The sequence below is a fragment of the Trichomycterus rosablanca genome, chromosome 6 (assembly GCF_030014385.1).
Source record: "Trichomycterus rosablanca isolate fTriRos1 chromosome 6, fTriRos1.hap1, whole genome shotgun sequence".
NCBI classification, from domain to species: Eukaryota; Metazoa; Chordata; class Actinopteri; order Siluriformes; family Trichomycteridae; genus Trichomycterus; species Trichomycterus rosablanca.
This window is the reverse complement of record NC_085993.1, coordinates 825125-842252: the sequence shown is the minus strand read 5'-3', so window position 1 is coordinate 842252 and position 17128 is coordinate 825125. Positions and strand designations below refer to the sequence as shown.

General features: G+C 43.7%; 1 protein-coding gene and 1 long non-coding RNA gene across 3 annotated transcripts in view; one reads left to right on the top strand and one right to left on the bottom strand.

Moving 5' to 3' along the window:
* Window positions 1-9788, bottom strand: part of farp2 (FERM, RhoGEF and pleckstrin domain protein 2) — an 85764-nt gene extending 75976 nt beyond the window's left edge. For both annotated transcript variants that reach the window (XM_062997204.1, XM_062997205.1), the window contains exons 1-2: window positions 9680-9788; window positions 5390-5624 (exon numbers count right to left, since the gene is read on the bottom strand). In XM_062997204.1, the coding sequence (XP_062853274.1) occupies window positions 5390-5578 (189 nt within the window). In that variant the 5' untranslated portion in view covers window positions 5579-5624; window positions 9680-9788. The remainder of the gene's footprint in view (window positions 1-5389; window positions 5625-9679) is intronic.
* LOC134316766 (uncharacterized) lies at window positions 9776-14813 on the top strand. Its single transcript, XR_010013125.1, has 4 exons — window positions 9776-9854; window positions 11523-11582; window positions 11737-11855; window positions 14776-14813. It is a non-coding gene; the product is annotated as an uncharacterized LOC134316766 (long non-coding RNA).
* Window positions 14814-17128: the final 2315 nt, after the last annotated feature.

Here is a 17128-nt window from a genome sequence, read left to right as displayed (position 1 = left end):
GCGGCGTGCTTTACACCACTGCTTGGTGATGTGAGGCTTGGATGCAGCTGCTCAACCATGGAAACCCGTTCCATGAAGCTCTACACACTGTTCCTGAGCTGATCTGAAGCCACATGAAGTTTGGAGCTCTGTAGTGATGGACTCTGCAGAAAGTTGGTGACCTCTGCGCACTATGTTCCTCAGCATCCGCTGACCCGCCCTGTCATTTTAGTTGCTGTCGTTCCCAATCGCTTCCACTTTGTTATACCAGCACTGACAGTCGACTGTGGAATATTTAGTAGCGAGGAAATTTCACCACTGGACTTGTTGCACAGGTGGCATCACGGTACCAGGCTGGAATTCACTGAGCTCCTGAGAGCGACCCGTTCTTTCACTAATGTGTGTAGAAGCAGTCTGCATGCCCAGGTGCTCGGTTTTATACACCTGTGGCCATGGAAGTGATTGGAACACCTGATATAGTGTATGTGTTGGCGAACAGAACTGAGAGTTTTAACTCAACATGGTCGTCTAAGTATTAATTCACTGAAGTCAGATGTAAAGATGTTTAAGGATCACAATTTAAATCCAAGGGTTTAAAATCTGAATTGAAATTACGGTACTAAACACAGAGAAATATGAGAACTTGAACGATGCAGGGCGTCACATCTGAAGCTTTGCGAGCTAAACAGGGACTTTTTTTTTAATAAAGTTTTACACATTCAGGACTGGAGCAGTCAGGATCAGCTTTGTGATCTCCAAAAATAATATCCAACAATAACAAAGGACGGCAAAACAGACTCCAAACAAAATAATAATGGCACACTTTGTGTCACGTCTTCGAGAAAGTTGATTAAATAGTGAAATAAGTTGATGTTTTGACTCTGCCTGCTTCTCATTTGCATTGACTGATTGTAAATCTATTTATACCAGTAACAGCTCATCAGAGCTGTACAATTTACAGCTTTTATAAAGAAATAACATTAATATTAAGCAGAATGAAGTTGGTCCGGCCCTCAACGACCTATGTTTCCTATGTGGCCCCTTGGGAAATTGAATTGCCCACCTCTGCCCTACACCGACATACGAACTCTGGTTCTCTGTTCGGCTCCCAAACCCGGAGTGTATGTGCCGTACCCCCTGTGGTGAATTCCTCGCAGGGTTAGAGCAACACTCGGCCGGCTGGACGCAGGCATTCGTGACATTCCATGCAAATGCTTGGGTTCGGCTCGACTGAGCGCCTTTGTTTAAAACTCTGAGCCAAATGGCAGGAAGGATTTTGGGATAACAGTGGAACCTACTGTCACGGCCCCCCGTCGGCGCTCGTGTTATGACTGAGTAAAGAGATGTGTGCATGAGATGGAACTTTCCATGTGGTTTAGAGATATAATCAGATACAAAACGAGCCTGAGAAACCATTTCTAGAGGAAACACTTGCAGGGCATGTCTTTTGTACACTGTATTACTTAGCTCTGTTGCATTCTGGGTGAAGGTTTGTGATTAAACAAACATCGTATAAAGGATTTCCAGCGAGCGCAAAGTGCTGAGCGGGCCGGAACTGCGACGGAGCCGAGTCGTAAATACACGCCGACACCGAGTTCACTCGGCAAACGCCAAGTTTAGGATTTTAAATTATAAGCTGGCTCGCCAACACGGGGAGGGAACACGGCCGTGGTTTTCCGGGTCAGTAGTGACTACTAACAAAGTTAGAGGCTCGGTGTGCCCAGCCCAGTATACCCACTATTAAACTGGATTAAATACTTCCATGAGAAACGAAACCTCCTGCCCCCACAATCTGACATTTAACACTAAATATGCTTCAACAGCTCTCCAATTACAGCAAAACTCGTCAGGGTTTGCCTTGATTTTGTAGATTTAAGGTGGGCCAATTAACATCCACGCAACGTTAGGCGTCAACTCATTTTAAGCTTTCATCCAGTAGTTTAATAAAAAATAAGTACATTACCATCCCTCACCAGTACGTGCTACAGATGACCAGACCGCTCTGGCCTAATATCCAGGCACAGCCTTAATAAATGAATGATCATCAATTTAACCAGAATAAATCACTATTCATCCACGTGCTGGTTTTGGTAGCTCAGTCATAAAGGAGGTTGGAAAGTTTTCCCACCATTCAGACTCTAAACTAAACTGCATCTTGCAAACAGATGTGGAAATGCGACGTCAGACCGGCAGAGCGGAACACACACACACCCACCAAAATGAACCCACAGCCCCAAATTCAACCCCTGCAGTGAGAGAATTAAAGACGTCACCCTCGGCATTGCTGAATCATAACGGGGGATCAGTGATGAACTCGATAGCAGGTGCCACTGTAGTATTGCTAAGTAGCTGTTGTAGCCTTAAGTGGGTAAGGTACTGGACTGGTAATCAAAAGGTTGCTGGTTTAAGCCCCACTACTGCCAAGTATGGTGGTATTCATTCATGTTCCGTAAGGCAGTGGTCCCCAACCACTGGGCCGTGCACCGGTACCGGTCCGTGGGCTATTTATTACCGGGCCGCACGGAAAGAATGAATAATTGCAGACTGCTTCTGTTTCGGGTGTTATTGTCTTGCTGTCACCCCTAGGTGGGAGCAGCATCTCGTTGCAGCGAGAAAAGCTCATTTTACATCGTTTGTTAGCAATATTAGTAAATCCTCCCGCCCCCGCCGGTGTGTGAAATTATATCTTATATGAAACCGGTCCGTGGTGCAAAAAAAGGTTGGAAAAAGCTGCCCATCGGCTCGCATTTTCTGTAATTCTAATCATTCATCTCATAATCAGAGTTTCTAGTCATCTCATTCGCACTGTTTCCTCTGTGCAGATTTTAGGAAAGGTCTCCGTCCGCCAGGTAGCAATCATCAGCATGGTGCCTCATTAACGGCCTGCGGTAACCAATGCGGTAATCCACGGCTTAACGAGTTTTCATTTATAGTCACTATTCGTGATACATTATGACAGGACCCGGCACTGAACAATGACTTTTGGCCACCGTTGCTGACAATTTGGGGTTGACTGTCGTCATGTGGCCTTTAGCTAAACCAAATACCACAATATTTGAGGAGTTCATTAGCAAAACAGATATATCCCTTTTCAGAATGTTCATAAATCATGTTTTTATTTGTACATTTTAATAAAGTTCATTTTTTGAAGTTCAATTTCACTTTTCAGAGTTCTGTCCTTGTTATTCAAGTCTAAATGTGATCGCGCCAAAGCAGAATCAAAAACGGCGTGCTGCCATGTCCCGTCACCTGACCTGATTTATCAAATTGTGTTCAAAAACAGCATTGAAGGATCAGACACAGCAGTGCTGCTGGAGTTTTTAAACACCTCACTGTCCCTGCTGGACTGAGAATAGTCCACCAGCCAAAAATATGAGCGATCGTCTCTGACTTTACATCTACAAGGTGGACCGACTAGGTAGGAGTGTCTAATAGAGTGGACAGTGAGTGGACACGGTGTTTAAAAACTCCAGCAGCGCTGCTGTGTCTGATCCGCTCATACCAGCACAACACACACTAACACACCACCACCATGTCGGTGTCACTGCAGTGCTGAGAATCATCCACCACCTAAATAATACCTGCTCTGTGGTGGTCCTGACCATTGAAGAAAAGCATGAAAGGGGGTAACAAAGCATGTAGAGAAACAGATGGACTACAGTCAGTAATTGTAGAACTACAAAGTGCTTCTATATGGTAAGTGGAGCTGATAACATGGACAGTGAGTGTAGAAACAAGGAGGTGGTTTTAATGTTATGGCTGATCGGTGTATTTTTATTAATGCTCCCTTCCAATGTTTTGGCTCGACTCTTAAGAAAAGCTGCACAGGGAACAAATCCCGGTCCTACACCTCCACTATCGTGACATCCAGCCGACCCAGTTAGTTCTGGAAAGATTACACACAGGATTTAAGAGGGCAAAGCAATGTGGCAGCTGCCAACCGTGAAAATACAGCAAGCACGCGAAGCACAGCTGCCCAGAGAGACGAAAGCCCTCTTTATCTAACACCCGACTGCACGATCAAATACAGAACATGAGAAACAAGCAGGCGAAGCTTTATACAAGCTTTATAAATTACATTTAATAAGGCAAATATAATTAGGGGTCCCACCAGGTCGTATGTGTACACGAACGTTTGTCTGCATCGCCTCGCCAAGCCGAATTAACACCCATTTAAAAACCTGATAGTAGCAGCTGCTAGTACATGCTTTAGATTTACCATAACGTATGCAAAATGAGCACCACAGCCCAAAAATAATTGCTGGGCTAGAAGAAAACCACAGACCTGGCAACACTGGCGACTATTAAGTTATTTTCGTCCAACGTGGAACGGGTTCCGTGAAGCCTTCGGTACATTTTCATCCAAGATAAAAATAAACTCACTTGAACCAAAGAATAGTTGTTTTTTTTAGGAGGAACCATGATGACATCAGTGGGCGTGTCAGGGGTTATAGAGGAAAAAGGTCTTTTTATCACCTATAATTGATCAGCGCTTTCTTTTTTCCAATTTATTTAAGCATTTTATCCAAATTTATCGTAGTCTATTTTAGGGATGTAACAACACACTCTACCCACGATGCGATGCGATTCACGATACTACTTTGACGAGTGCAGTGCAGCTCAGCGTCGGACAAAGTTTCCTTTTATTATTTCTCTTAAAAACTAAAATAAAATCCTGTATTTGTGCTGATCTTTTATTTATCTAATTAATGAATGCTCTTTTATTTCTGAGGTAGGTGCAAACTATGCAAAACAATTTTTAATTAAGCTCAATTTGGCTGAAAAAAACCCGAATCTGGCAACCAGGCGTATAGCGCCAGTGACGTCAACCAGGCGAGGTGAATAGCGCTAGCGCCCTCTGCTGTTTAAGCAGACACTGTGGCCAATTATGCCTGCTAGATGGCGCCCAGCTGACCGGTGGCAACGTCGAGGAGTTCAGAATCTCGGTGCTGGTGTGCTAGTGGAATATCCCGCTGCGCCACCGATCAGCGCCTTCATTACGGATTAAACAGACATCTGTAACAGCAGCACAAGCTCTCACAGATAACATAGACACTCCACCAGCTTGGTACTACGGTTTACTTCCTGTGTACTTTGTGCAGCGCCCTCTGTTGATGCATCCTTGCTTCCAATAAAAACTGATGCAAATGCAACGTGGGTCGAAACCAGTTCAAGCTCCAAAACCTAAATCCCTAAATCAAGACGAACTGGGACACACTAACATTTCCAGTATAAATCTTATCTCTCCAAATGCGGCTCTTGCCATCTTAAAGTCAACATGCGTAGCCAAAGCCAACCAAGAATACAGCATAAGCAAAGATTTCAGCATGACTGGCACTACTCCAGTAAGTGGGCAGCACTGGCAAACGTTACTAAATGCCAACAACAGTGACTGAACTCAGAAACGCACCTCGAGATCGTAGAACTCCTGAGCATCGTCCAGCCCCTGGACGCGGATCTGCAGGCCCTTCCCTTTTTCCACGGACACGGTGCTCAGGCTCTTCCCGGGTTCCAGCGTGCTGATGCCTGCGCTGAACTGAGAGCCCAGGCGCGTGCCCGGCGTCTGCAGCCCCCGGTAGGTGCCCTCGACCTCGCCCATGGCTGCTCGTGGCGCAGCACGCCCGCTCTCAGACTTGCACGGCCACCTGCGAGACGGAGAGTAAACGAGTCGTCAGATATATAACGTGTACTGGTGCGACTGGTCCTAGAAGGCCTGACCGAGAAAGAGGGAGACGCCTACTAAACAAACCAGCGCTGTATCATTAGATTGCACTTTTCCTTTCTACATGCTCGTGCACGAGTTCTTTATCAGAAGGAACCCTGACGTGTTAATGTCAAGTACTAAATCACAAAGTCCACTTCTATACCAGCGTAAGAGGAATCAGATATAATATTATACAGATATAATACATTTAAATCCACCACTAAAATGTTTAATGTTACCTGAATTGAACACATTAAAAAGATTCTACATTGAAAAAGACATCTTATATGCAGCACAGGACAGAGCATGAGCATTTTCTACAGTGATGGGTTTATGTCTAGTTCACACTACACCATTTTTGCCCTGATTTTCGAAACTCAGCTCTCTGGGTTAATGCCGAAATACTGCTAACTTCTGCACGGGCCGCGGCATCACTACCAGGTGAGGACGTGGCTTGAACTACAGGCCTGAGGAGGATCTGTGAGGGTCCCGGTGTTTTACTGACTTTTGGAGGCATCGTAACAACAAAAAACTGATCCAAAATAAATAAGTTAACAAAAACTTAAATTAAATAAAGACGATAAATGTGCCTTAAGAAAATGAAACAAAATGACTTTGCTTAGAGGGAACACGAGCTCACGTCTGCTCCATGTGGCATCAAACCGGACGTCTCTGAATCGCTGTGTTAACTACTCAACAACTCGATCCGAGCGGCTGAAGAGAGATATCTAGCATGTCAAATATCTGGATATGAGTTGGCCGACTGGCAATGAGTGCTATATCGAACAGCCAATGAAAACGCAAGATACGAGGTGAAGGGAAACGCAGAATGATATAGTTTATATCAGAATACATCAGCACACCTGATCGTTCTCTACAAAACACCCACGCTGCATTGCAAACAATATTTATTAACCTTCAACTCACTACAGAACAATCCATGCTGCTCACGTTGCCAAATCCACTCAGATTCATTTATTTTTCCTACTTGATTTTACGCTGCACATCAGCGCACAAACTTTGATCGCTCGCTACTTGTTGACGTGCATTTTTGGACGTGGTATCATTAAACCCCTCGTCACTTTTCGTGTTTGTTTTCGTGACTAAATGTAGTTTGGGAGACCAGAGAAGCTCGCCAGCGATTCCAGTTGGTGATAGATGGTGTCGTGTGTGACCCCCTATCACCGATCAGTCGTGTAGTGTGAAATACACACCGACCTGAAAAGACTCCCGATTACAAGAGATCCAGTCGTGTAGTGAGAACTGTACAGCGACCCGACCACTTGGAAAGTCGTGTAGAGTGAACTTGGCATTAGTTTATTATAACTTCTCATAATTTATCTGTGAGGAGTTTGGAACACCACAAGCATCTACCATTTCTATTTTGTGCAGAGAGAATTTAAAACTGGTAGTACTGGCCCCAAGAAACCCCATCCTAACATTTTCATTACTAAAAGATATCCTTACATGGGTCTAACATGGTTAAGCACAAATGCTAGCTCATCTAACCAAATGACAAACCTAATTTCTATTTCTTGATTAGGATTAATTGCTCTTCGACTGTATAACCCAACGACGGGGGTCCCTGCTGAGTCTGGTTCCTCTCAAGGTTTCTTCCTGTCATTTTAAGGGGTTTTTTGCTGCCACCGTCACCCTCAGCTTGCTCAACAGAGGTTTTTGGTCTGTCGGTCCTGGATTCTAAAACGCGCTATACAAATAAATTTGACTTGACTTAATACCATGCAGACTGCAGAATGACGATGAGTCCTACTTTAATTAGGGTAATCTCAGGATTTCTATCCTTTACAACGAGTTCCAAGTAGCCACACAATAGAATTCAATGGAACGAATGAAATATGGAGTTTTCCAGAGCATACTTTATTTTATTCCTGATTCCTCCCCAACATCAAGCTTCATTTCCAACAACTTCAAACCCGGGACACCAAAATATTTGAAAACATTAAGAAATTAAACAGAAAACATCTTTCAGAACTCCTGACAGACAGGAAATTGTTCTGGAGATGAATGGTGGAATCCTGATGATGGTACAGCCATGCGTAGGCAGAAGCATGTGGGAGTATAATTGTTCCGCTATCTACGCAAGGAAGATTGCATTTCCATAAAGACCTGATATATGATCACATCTCTGCAAGGAAGTGGGTTCTTCCCGACCTTCTCGCCCGGGTGCCTAATTTACTCAATGGCCGACCCCAGGAAGGGTTAAGGTCGTTCCAAGCAACCATAGAATAGAGCGCCTTTATTTGTCATATATACATATACAGATGTACAGTGCAATTAAATTCTTTCTCCACATATCCCAGCTCGTTTGGAAGAGAGGGTTAAGGGCCTTGCTCAAGGCCCAACAGTGGCTGCATGGCAGAGCTGGGATTCAAACTCTCAACATTTCAGTTAATAGTCCAAAGTCCTACCCACTAAGCTATGTAATATATATATTTATAGATAGTGTATATACATATATGTACACACATAGATACACCATATGTGTGTGTGAGAAAGAGTGTGTATATATTTATACACACATACACCATATATATAGTATGAGTAACCTACCGAGTACAAATCTGATTTACTCCACACACACACACTCTCTCTCTCTCTCTCACACACACACACACACACACACACACACACACACACACACACACACACTCTCTTCTCCTCCACATGTGCTGACGAAATACCTTTACTTATTATTTATACATATATCCATGAATAGCACTAAGAATGTACTTTTCCTGCATATCAGACATTGTATAGTGCCCCAGAAGGTGAGAAGATTAAGGGCCTTGCTCAAGGGCCCAACAGTGGCTGCGTGGCAGAGCTGTGATTCAAACTCTCAAGCTTTCAGTTACTAGCCCAAAGTCCTACCCACTAAGCTACCACTGTATATACACCGATCAGCCATAACATTAAAACCACCTCGTTTCTACACTCACTGTCCATTTCATCAGCTCCACTTACCATATAGAAGCACTTTGTAGTTTACAATTACTGACTGTAGTCCATCTGTTTCTCTACATGCTTTGTTACCCCCTTTCATGCTGTTCTTCAATGGTCAGGACCCCCACAGGACCCCCACAGAGCAGGTATTATTTAGGTGGTGAATGATTCTCAGCACTGCAGTGACACTGACATGGTGGTGGTGTGTTAGTGTGTGTTGTGCTGGTATGAGTCAGGTTTAAACACCTCACCGTCACTGCTGGACTGAGAATAGTCCACCAACCAAAAATATCCGGCCAGCAGCGCCCCGTGGGCAGCGTCCTGTGAGCACTGATGAAGGTCTAGAAGATGAGCGACTCAAACAGCAGCAATAGATGAGCGACCGTCTCTGACTTTACATCTACAAGGTGGACCAACTAGGTAGGAGCGTCTAATAGAGTGGACAGTGAGTGGACACGGTGTTTAAAACATGTCAGTGTCACTGCAGCGATAGAATTGACAGTGAGTGTGTATGATTATGACTGATCAGTGTGTATATTATATATACATATATACATTTAAATCAATTGTTCACTAACAAGTTCAGCGTAGTCTGAAGTAAATCTGAGTAAGCGCTTAACGACCGAGTAACCTACTGAGTACAAATCTGATTTACACACACACACACACACACACACACACACACACACACACACACACACACACACACTTACAAAATACTCTTTTTACTTAGAAAAGCAATATTTATGACTATAAACACCACATTAGCTCCTCCACACTGTCTCATTTAAAGGCTTTAATTTGAATTTGAATTTGAATTAAAACCGTTAAAACCGTTAAAACCGTTGTAAACCTTGGGGCCAGCGCGAGCGCACTCACGCGCACCAGTAACCAGCGTCATTTAAACCTGAGGAGAAAAATACCGACTCTCAGACGAACTAAAATCGCCGCTAAAGGTTCTTATAAAGAACCGAAGCACATAAAATAAACATCACAATTTTATTTAAGTTTAGTTAAAGTAAGATTCGCTCTCACCGTGTTTCCGGGCGCCGTGGTCGTTATTTTTCTCCAACTTTTTTTCGGGAATGACTGGCGTGACTGGAGTCTCAGTCCACAGCAGCGGAGCCGAACGCACAGCGAGCATCTGATTGGTCCAAACCAGACTCACTTCTATTGGAGAGCAGCTGCTGTATTGTGATTGGTGGAAGCCGTCAGTATCCAGACTCCTATTGGTTAACAGTTTCTTTAGGTGTATTGCTATGTGCTGGAGCGTTTGAATCGGTGCCATCGCTGTACGTGTTAAGGTGCGGCAGGCTAGTGTGTAGCTGTTAGTGTGGGTGCCGCACAGAAACATGGCATTCACTCACTGTCTGCGATCCCGTGTGTGGTTACGTGTTTCCCATGCATTTCAGATTCGTTCTACCTTCCAAAAACATGCAGAAGGTGGACTGGCTGGTCTAAATTGTGTCTATCTTACCTAGATTAGGGCAGCTGTAACCTAGTGGATAAGATACTGGACTAGTAATCGGAAGGTCACTGGTTCAAGGCCCTTAAACCTCAATTGCTTGCAGTGTATACGGTCTCAGTTGTAAGTCACTTTGTTTAAGTTGTAGTCTAGTGGTTGAGGTACTGGACTTGCAATCGGAAGGTTACTGGTTCAAGCCCCACCACTGTTGGGCTCTTGAGCAAGGCCCTTAAACCTAAATTGCTTGCAGTGTATACAGTCTCAGTTGTAAGTCACTTTGTCTGCTTAAAAAGTAACACTGAGGGCAGCTGTAGCCTAGTGATTAAGGTACTGAACTAGTAATCGGAAGGTCACTGGTTCAAGACCCGCCACTGTTGGGCCCCTGAGAAAGGCCCTTAAACATAAATTGCTTGCAGTGTATACGGTCTCAGTTGTAAGTCTCTTTGTCTATTTATGTAGCCTAGCTGTTAAGGTACTGGACTAGTAATCGAAAGGTCACTGGTTCAAGCCCCACCACTTCCAGCTTGCCAATGTTGGGCTCTTGAGCAAGGCCCTTAAACCTCAATTGCTTGCAGTGTAAACGATCTCAGTTGTACGTCACTTTGTCTGTTTAAGTTGTAGCCTAGTGATTAAGGTACTGAACTAGTAATCGGAAAGGTCACTGTTTCAAGACCCGCCACTGTTGGGCCCCTGACAAAGGCCCTTAAACCTCAATTGCTTGCAGTATGCACGGTCTCTGTTGTAAGTCACTTAGTTGTAGCCTAGTGGTTGATGTACTGGACTAGCAATCGGAAGGTCACTGGTTCAAGCCCCACCACTTCCAGCTTGCCACTGTTGGGCCCTTGAGTGAGGTCCTTAACCCTCAATTGCTTGCAGTGCATACAGTATCAGTTGTAAGTCACTTTGTTTAAGTTGTAGCCTGCTGGTTGAGGTACTGGACTAATAATCAAAAGGTCACTGGTTCAAGACCAGCCACTGTTGGGCCCTTAAGTGAGGCCCTCAACCCTCAATTGCTTAGACAGTATTTAGTCACAGTACTGTAAGTCCCTTTGGATAAAAGTGTCTGCTAAATGCTGAAAATGTAAATGTAGATTATGGTTTGGCCCCTACTGTAAGTATAAATATTTACGCACAATCCGGTGGGAACGGTTATGTTGTAAATAATGGTATTTGGTGCCCCCTATAGGACATCCTTAAGAGTTACACTGTTGAACGAGCGGAAAAGCTGGCCTGGGATCCCCGATTCTACTGCAGCCCCACCTCCCACCCCCAAATATTTTTATTTTAAATAAACAGTTTATATTTCACAAAAATGTTCTGTTTTTAATAAATGTATTTATACATTTATGTTTGTATTCGGTATATTGTGTGGAGTTTGCATGTTCTTCCTGTGTCCATGTGGGTTTCCTCCAGATGCTCCGGTTTCCTCCAACAGTCCTGCGCTCAGATTAACTGGAGCTACTAGAAACTGCTGTAAGTGAGTGTGTGTGTGTGTGTGTGCAGCCTTCTAGATAGGGTGTCCATACATCTTGTGTGCTGTAGACATGATCCTGACTCCCCACTGTCATGCCCTCATTTTCAAGGTCTAATGTTCTCTTTTTTGGGGTCTGATGTTCTTCTTTTAAAGGTCTGATGTTCTGACATTTTGGGGTCTGATGTTCTCCTCTTTGGGGTTATGGAACACATTCAGAAGGTGGACTGGCTGATGTTAAATGCCTCTAGGTGTGAGTGAATGAGTGACAGTAGGTAAGTTACTGTAAGATATGATATTTGGGAGGACTTCAAAAACGAGGAAAACCAAGAATCAACTAAATTGATAAATAAAGAATCCATCTATATACAGATTATTTCAACAAATCAGTTGTTTTCATTTTGTTTAAAGCTCACATTTCTTCAAATCAACAAATCACATTAATGTCAACAAAAGGAGGAAAATGTTATAAATTTATCATAATTTATTTTTAAAATGTAAAAAAGTGCAAGAAATCCTCATAGGGGAAAAAATTGAGAAATTATATTTTATGCACATAAGACGTACGCTGTCCTTCAGTGTCTATGAGAAGATCCAAATAAACTAAACAGTCGATGCTTGGTAAATTTTGGAGTGCTACCTAAACCTCATGTGAGAAGTGGAGGTCTGCAGCAGTAGAGGTGAAATACCAGGGAATATCAGGGAATATCAGGGAATCGGATACGACAAAATTAGGGAGAAAATGCATTTTAAAACACAACATGAAGTTGAAATGAACTTTTCACTTTACCATTATAGGGGTTTAAATCCACAACACAACAAAGTGTGTAAAGTTAAGGGGTCTGAATACTTTCTGAATCCAGAGGTTATAAACTCTAATGTTGCTTCTAATTTTTAGAAAAGACCCTTTCCTTCTCCAGACCGCCCCCTGTCAATAAAAATAGTTTGCTGAGTTGGGTGTGGAGGAACTCCAGTGGACTGTACTGATCTAAACCCCTAAGAAGTCAAAAATTCCCACAGCCACTATCCAAACCCCTGTGGAAAATGAGGGGCGAATTGATATTAACGTCTATGGTGAAGTGTCTACATACTCTGGGACATGTAATGTAATATAGGACTACGTTTTGTCGTGTGTGAATAAGATTAAATATAAACCAGAAGTACTGAATCTGTCGTGGTCAGATAAGAGGTCTCGGTCACTCTGACTTCTGAGGTTTGTCTCTGTGATTGATTCACTCCTGCACTGGAGGAAATGACGTTTTTTTGAATAAATGCATGGATGAACATAAATGAATATAAAATGCTGAAAAACGCTCAAAACAAAAGTGATGATGAAGTCTGAGGAAGTTCTGGAGATGATGGTGGAAGGTAGAAGACTGGAACAAGTGACTCCTTCTTATATTTGGGAGGTAGAACATCAAGTACTGCAGAACGTGCTGCTGAAGTGACGTCAAGAATGGAAACGGGCATAGCGGTGATGGTCAAATTGACAAGGATATGAAAAAACAAATCAGTTAGCACCATCACCAAACTATGATTGATAAAAGCTTCGGTCTGACCAGTAACTACATATGGACGTGAAGCCTGGACACTGAAGAAAGAGAAAGAAAGACGCATCCAGTTCAGGCTTTTGAGATCAAGCGCATCAGAAAACTGCTAAAAATCTCATGGAGGAAGATGATCACCACTGAGCGAGTGTACGAGACGGCCAGAACAGAAAACCAGCTCCTGAACCTCATTAAGTCCTGCGAGTTACGTTACTTTACATGACAGTATTGAATGCAGTGTTATGGTAGGACAGGACTTGTGGAGGGACCCAGAGGACCAAGAAAAAGCTAAATTAATGAAATTATGACGTGAATCACATTATTAGGGTCAAATCTGCTACAGACGACATTATTTAATAATGAAATGAACTGAGTATTTTAAGAATCTATAGATTTCTTAGCAATAAGAAATGTTATAATTTAGCTTGAATGATTGTTAATGCGGGCGGCACGGTGGCTCGGTGGGTAGCACTGTCACCTCACAGAAAGAAGGCCCTGGGTTTGATCACCAGGTGGGGCGGTCCGGGTCCTTTCTGTGTGAAGTTTGCATGTTCTCCCCGTGTCTGCGTGGGTTTCCTTTGGAAGCTCCAGTTTCCTCCCACAGTCCAAAAACATGCAGTCAGTTAATTGGAGACACTGAATTGCCCTATAGGTGAATGTGTGTGTGTGTGTGTGTGTGTGCCCTGCGATGGATTGGCGCCCCGTCCAGGGTGTTACTGTGTGCCTTGCGCCCATTGAAAAGCTGGGATAGGCTCCAGCACCCCCCCCCCCCCCCCCCCCGGGACCCTGATTGGATAAGCGGCTAAGAAAGTGAGTGAGTGAGAGTAATTGTTAATGCAGTTTTTATTTTGCATTTAAGTGCCCAAACTTGGTCCCATCTGTGCTCATAAACGACTGAGCCTATTAGTAACGCTCCTTTTATATCCAATTGTGGTAGAATTTCAAAAAGGATTAAAGCTGTTCCATAGGTTCACTGCTTATAAAATAGTATATTGGTTCAGGTTCATCTTTGCAGAGTTTATGTGGTTAAATCATCGTAGGTGTTAATGCAGTACCAGAGATAAATACATTCTGTTATCTGGATTATATTTAGTTTATAAATATACTGGTGTGTAAACTGTTGCTCACTACAATGTAAATAAGTTGTCGGGTTTATCAGCGTGCACGGTTTTAATTAGCGCTGTGCATTTGATCTCCGAGCGAGAGCACGAACAACCACATGGCTGACAAACTTTGTACCCTGGGATTTAAGTGGAACAGGATCTGGAAAAAGAAGGTCAATTCAAGAGCTCTAACAAAAAGAAATAATACTTAAGAGCCTAGTAACTAAATCATTTATAAGAGCTCTACGTTTAATAACACACAACAAGCAAGTAAATAGGTTTCGGTATCAGTAGGGTCCACAAAAAACATCATGGCTCCATAGAATAGTTTTACACTTAGTTAATGAAGTGAAGGCGCTGTTGCTTCACAGCAAGAAAGGCCTGGGTTCGATTCCCCTGTGTCCTTTCTGTGTGGAGTTTGCATGTTCTCCCTGTGTCCATGCAGGTTTCCTCCAGATGCTCCGGTTTCCTAGAAAAGTGTGTGTGTGTGTGTATTTGCCCTGTGATGGACTGGTGACTGGATGTGTTTTCTACATTTCGCTTAGTGAATCAGACCCACCGTGACCCTGACCAGGATAAATCGGCAGTAAAACAGACAGTGAATGAATGTCTCTCCTGCGTCAGAGGTTTCCAGATGTGCAACTATTACAATCAGCAATTAAGGTGAAGAAGTTTCCTTATTAGAGGTCACTGTCTGTGGGGTTTGACAGGTTCTCCCTGTGTCTGTGTGGGCTTCGTCCAGGTACTCAGGTGTCCATCGGTCTTCTAGATAGGGTGTCCATACATCTGGTTTTAGGATGGACAATCTGTTTTTTTATCTGTTTGTCCACAGTCTTGTGTGCTGTAGACACGATCCTGACTCCCCACTGTCATGCCCTCTTTTCAGAGTCTAATGTTCCTCCTTTTCAGAGTCTAATGTTCCTCCTTTTCTGGGTCTGATGTTCTTCTTTTCTGGGTCTGATGTTCCTCCTCTTTGGGGTCTGATGTTCCTCCTTTTTGGGGTCTGATATTCTCTTTTTTGGGGTCTGATGTTCCTTATTTTTGGGGTCTGATGTTCTTCTTCTTGGGGTCTGATGTTCCTCCTTTTCTGGGTCTAATGTTCCTCCTTTTTGGGGTCTGATATTCTCTTTTTTGGGGTCTGATGGTCCTCCTTTTGGGGTCTGATGCTCCTTTTTTGGAGTCTGATGTTCCTCCTTTTGGGGTCAGATGTTCCTCCTTTTTTGGGGTCTGATGCTCCTCCTTTTGGGGTCTGATGTTCCTCCTTTTTTGGGGTCTGATGTTCCTCCTTTTTTGGGGTCTGATGCCCTCCTTTTTTGGGGTCTGACGTTCCTCCTTTTTTGGGGTCTGATGTTCCTCTTTTTGGGGTCTGATGCTCCTTTTTTGGAGTCTGATGTTCCTCCTTTTGGGGTCTGATGTTCCTCCTTTTTTGGGGTCTGATGCTCCTCCTTTTGGGGTCTGATGTTCCTCCTTTTTTGGGGTCTGATGTTCCTCCTTTTTTGGGGTCTGATGCCATCCTTTTTTGGGGTCTGACGTTCCTCCTTTTTTGGGGTCTGATGTTCCTCTTTTTGGGGTCTGATGTTCCTCCTTTTTGGGGTCTGACGTTCCTCCTTTTTTGGGGTCTGATGTTCCTCTTTTTTGGGGTCTGATGTTCCTCCTTTTTGGGGTCTGATGTTCCTCCTTTTTGGGGTCTGATGTTCCTCCTTTTTGGGGTTTGATGTTCCTCTTTTATAGGGTCTGATTTATAGGGTTCTTCTTTTTGGGGTCTGATGTTCCTCCTTTTTAAGGTCTGATGTTCCTCCTTTTTAAGGTATGATGTTCCTCCTTTTGGGGTCTGATGTTCCTCCTTTTTGGGGTCTGATGTTCCTCCTTTTTGGGGTCTGATGTTCCTCCTTTTTGGGGTCTGATATTCTCTTTTTTGGGGTCTGATGTTCCTTCTTTTTGGGGTCTGATGTTCTTCTTCTTGGGGTCTGATGTTCCTCCTTTTCTGGGTCTAATGTTCCTCCTTTTTGGGGTCTGATATTCTCTTTTTTGGGGTCTGATGGTCCTCCTTTTGGGGTCTGATGTTCCTCCTTTTTTGGGGTCTGATGTTCCTCCTTTTGGAGTCTGATGCTCCTCCTTTTTTGGAGTCTGATGTTCCTCCTTTTGGGGTCTGATGTTCCTCCTTTTTTGGGGTCTGATGCTCCTCCTTTTGGGGTCTGATGTTCCTCCTTTTTTGGGGTCTGATGTTCCTCCTTTTTTGGGGTCTGATGCCCTCCTTTTTTGGGGTCTGACGTTCCTCCGTTTTTGGGGTCTGATGTTCCTCTTTTTGGGGTCTGATGTTCCTCCTTTTTGGGGTTTGATGTTCCTCTTTTATAGGGTCTGATTTATAGGGTTCTTCTTTTTGGGGTCTGATGTTATTCCTTTTTAAGGTCTGATGTTCCTCCTTTTTAAGGTATGATGTTCCTCCTTTTGGGGTCTGATGTTCCTCCTTTTTGGGGTCTGTTGTTCTCCTTTTGGGGTCTGATGTTCCTCCTTTTTGAGGTCTGATGTTCCTCCTTTTTGGGGTCTGTTGTTCTCCTTTTTGGGGTCTGTTGTTCTCCTTTTTGGTTTCTGATGCCCTCTTTTTTAGGGTCTGATTTATAAGGTTCTCCTTTTTGAGGTCTAATGTTCCTCCTTTTTAAGGTCCGATGCCCTTCTTTTTGGGGTCTCATGTTCTCATATTAGGGTCTGATGTCCTTTTTGGGGTAATGCAAAACATTCAGAAGGTGGATTGGCTGATGCTAAATGGCTCTAGTTGTGGGTGAATGAGTGACAGTAGGTAGGTGTGTTGGCAGGCCTGCAGTGTTAGTGCTCAGTACTGCTGGTTGTAGCTTTAATGAAGTGTGTGGCTCTGGAGCAGGAGCTGTGACGTTGGTGGAC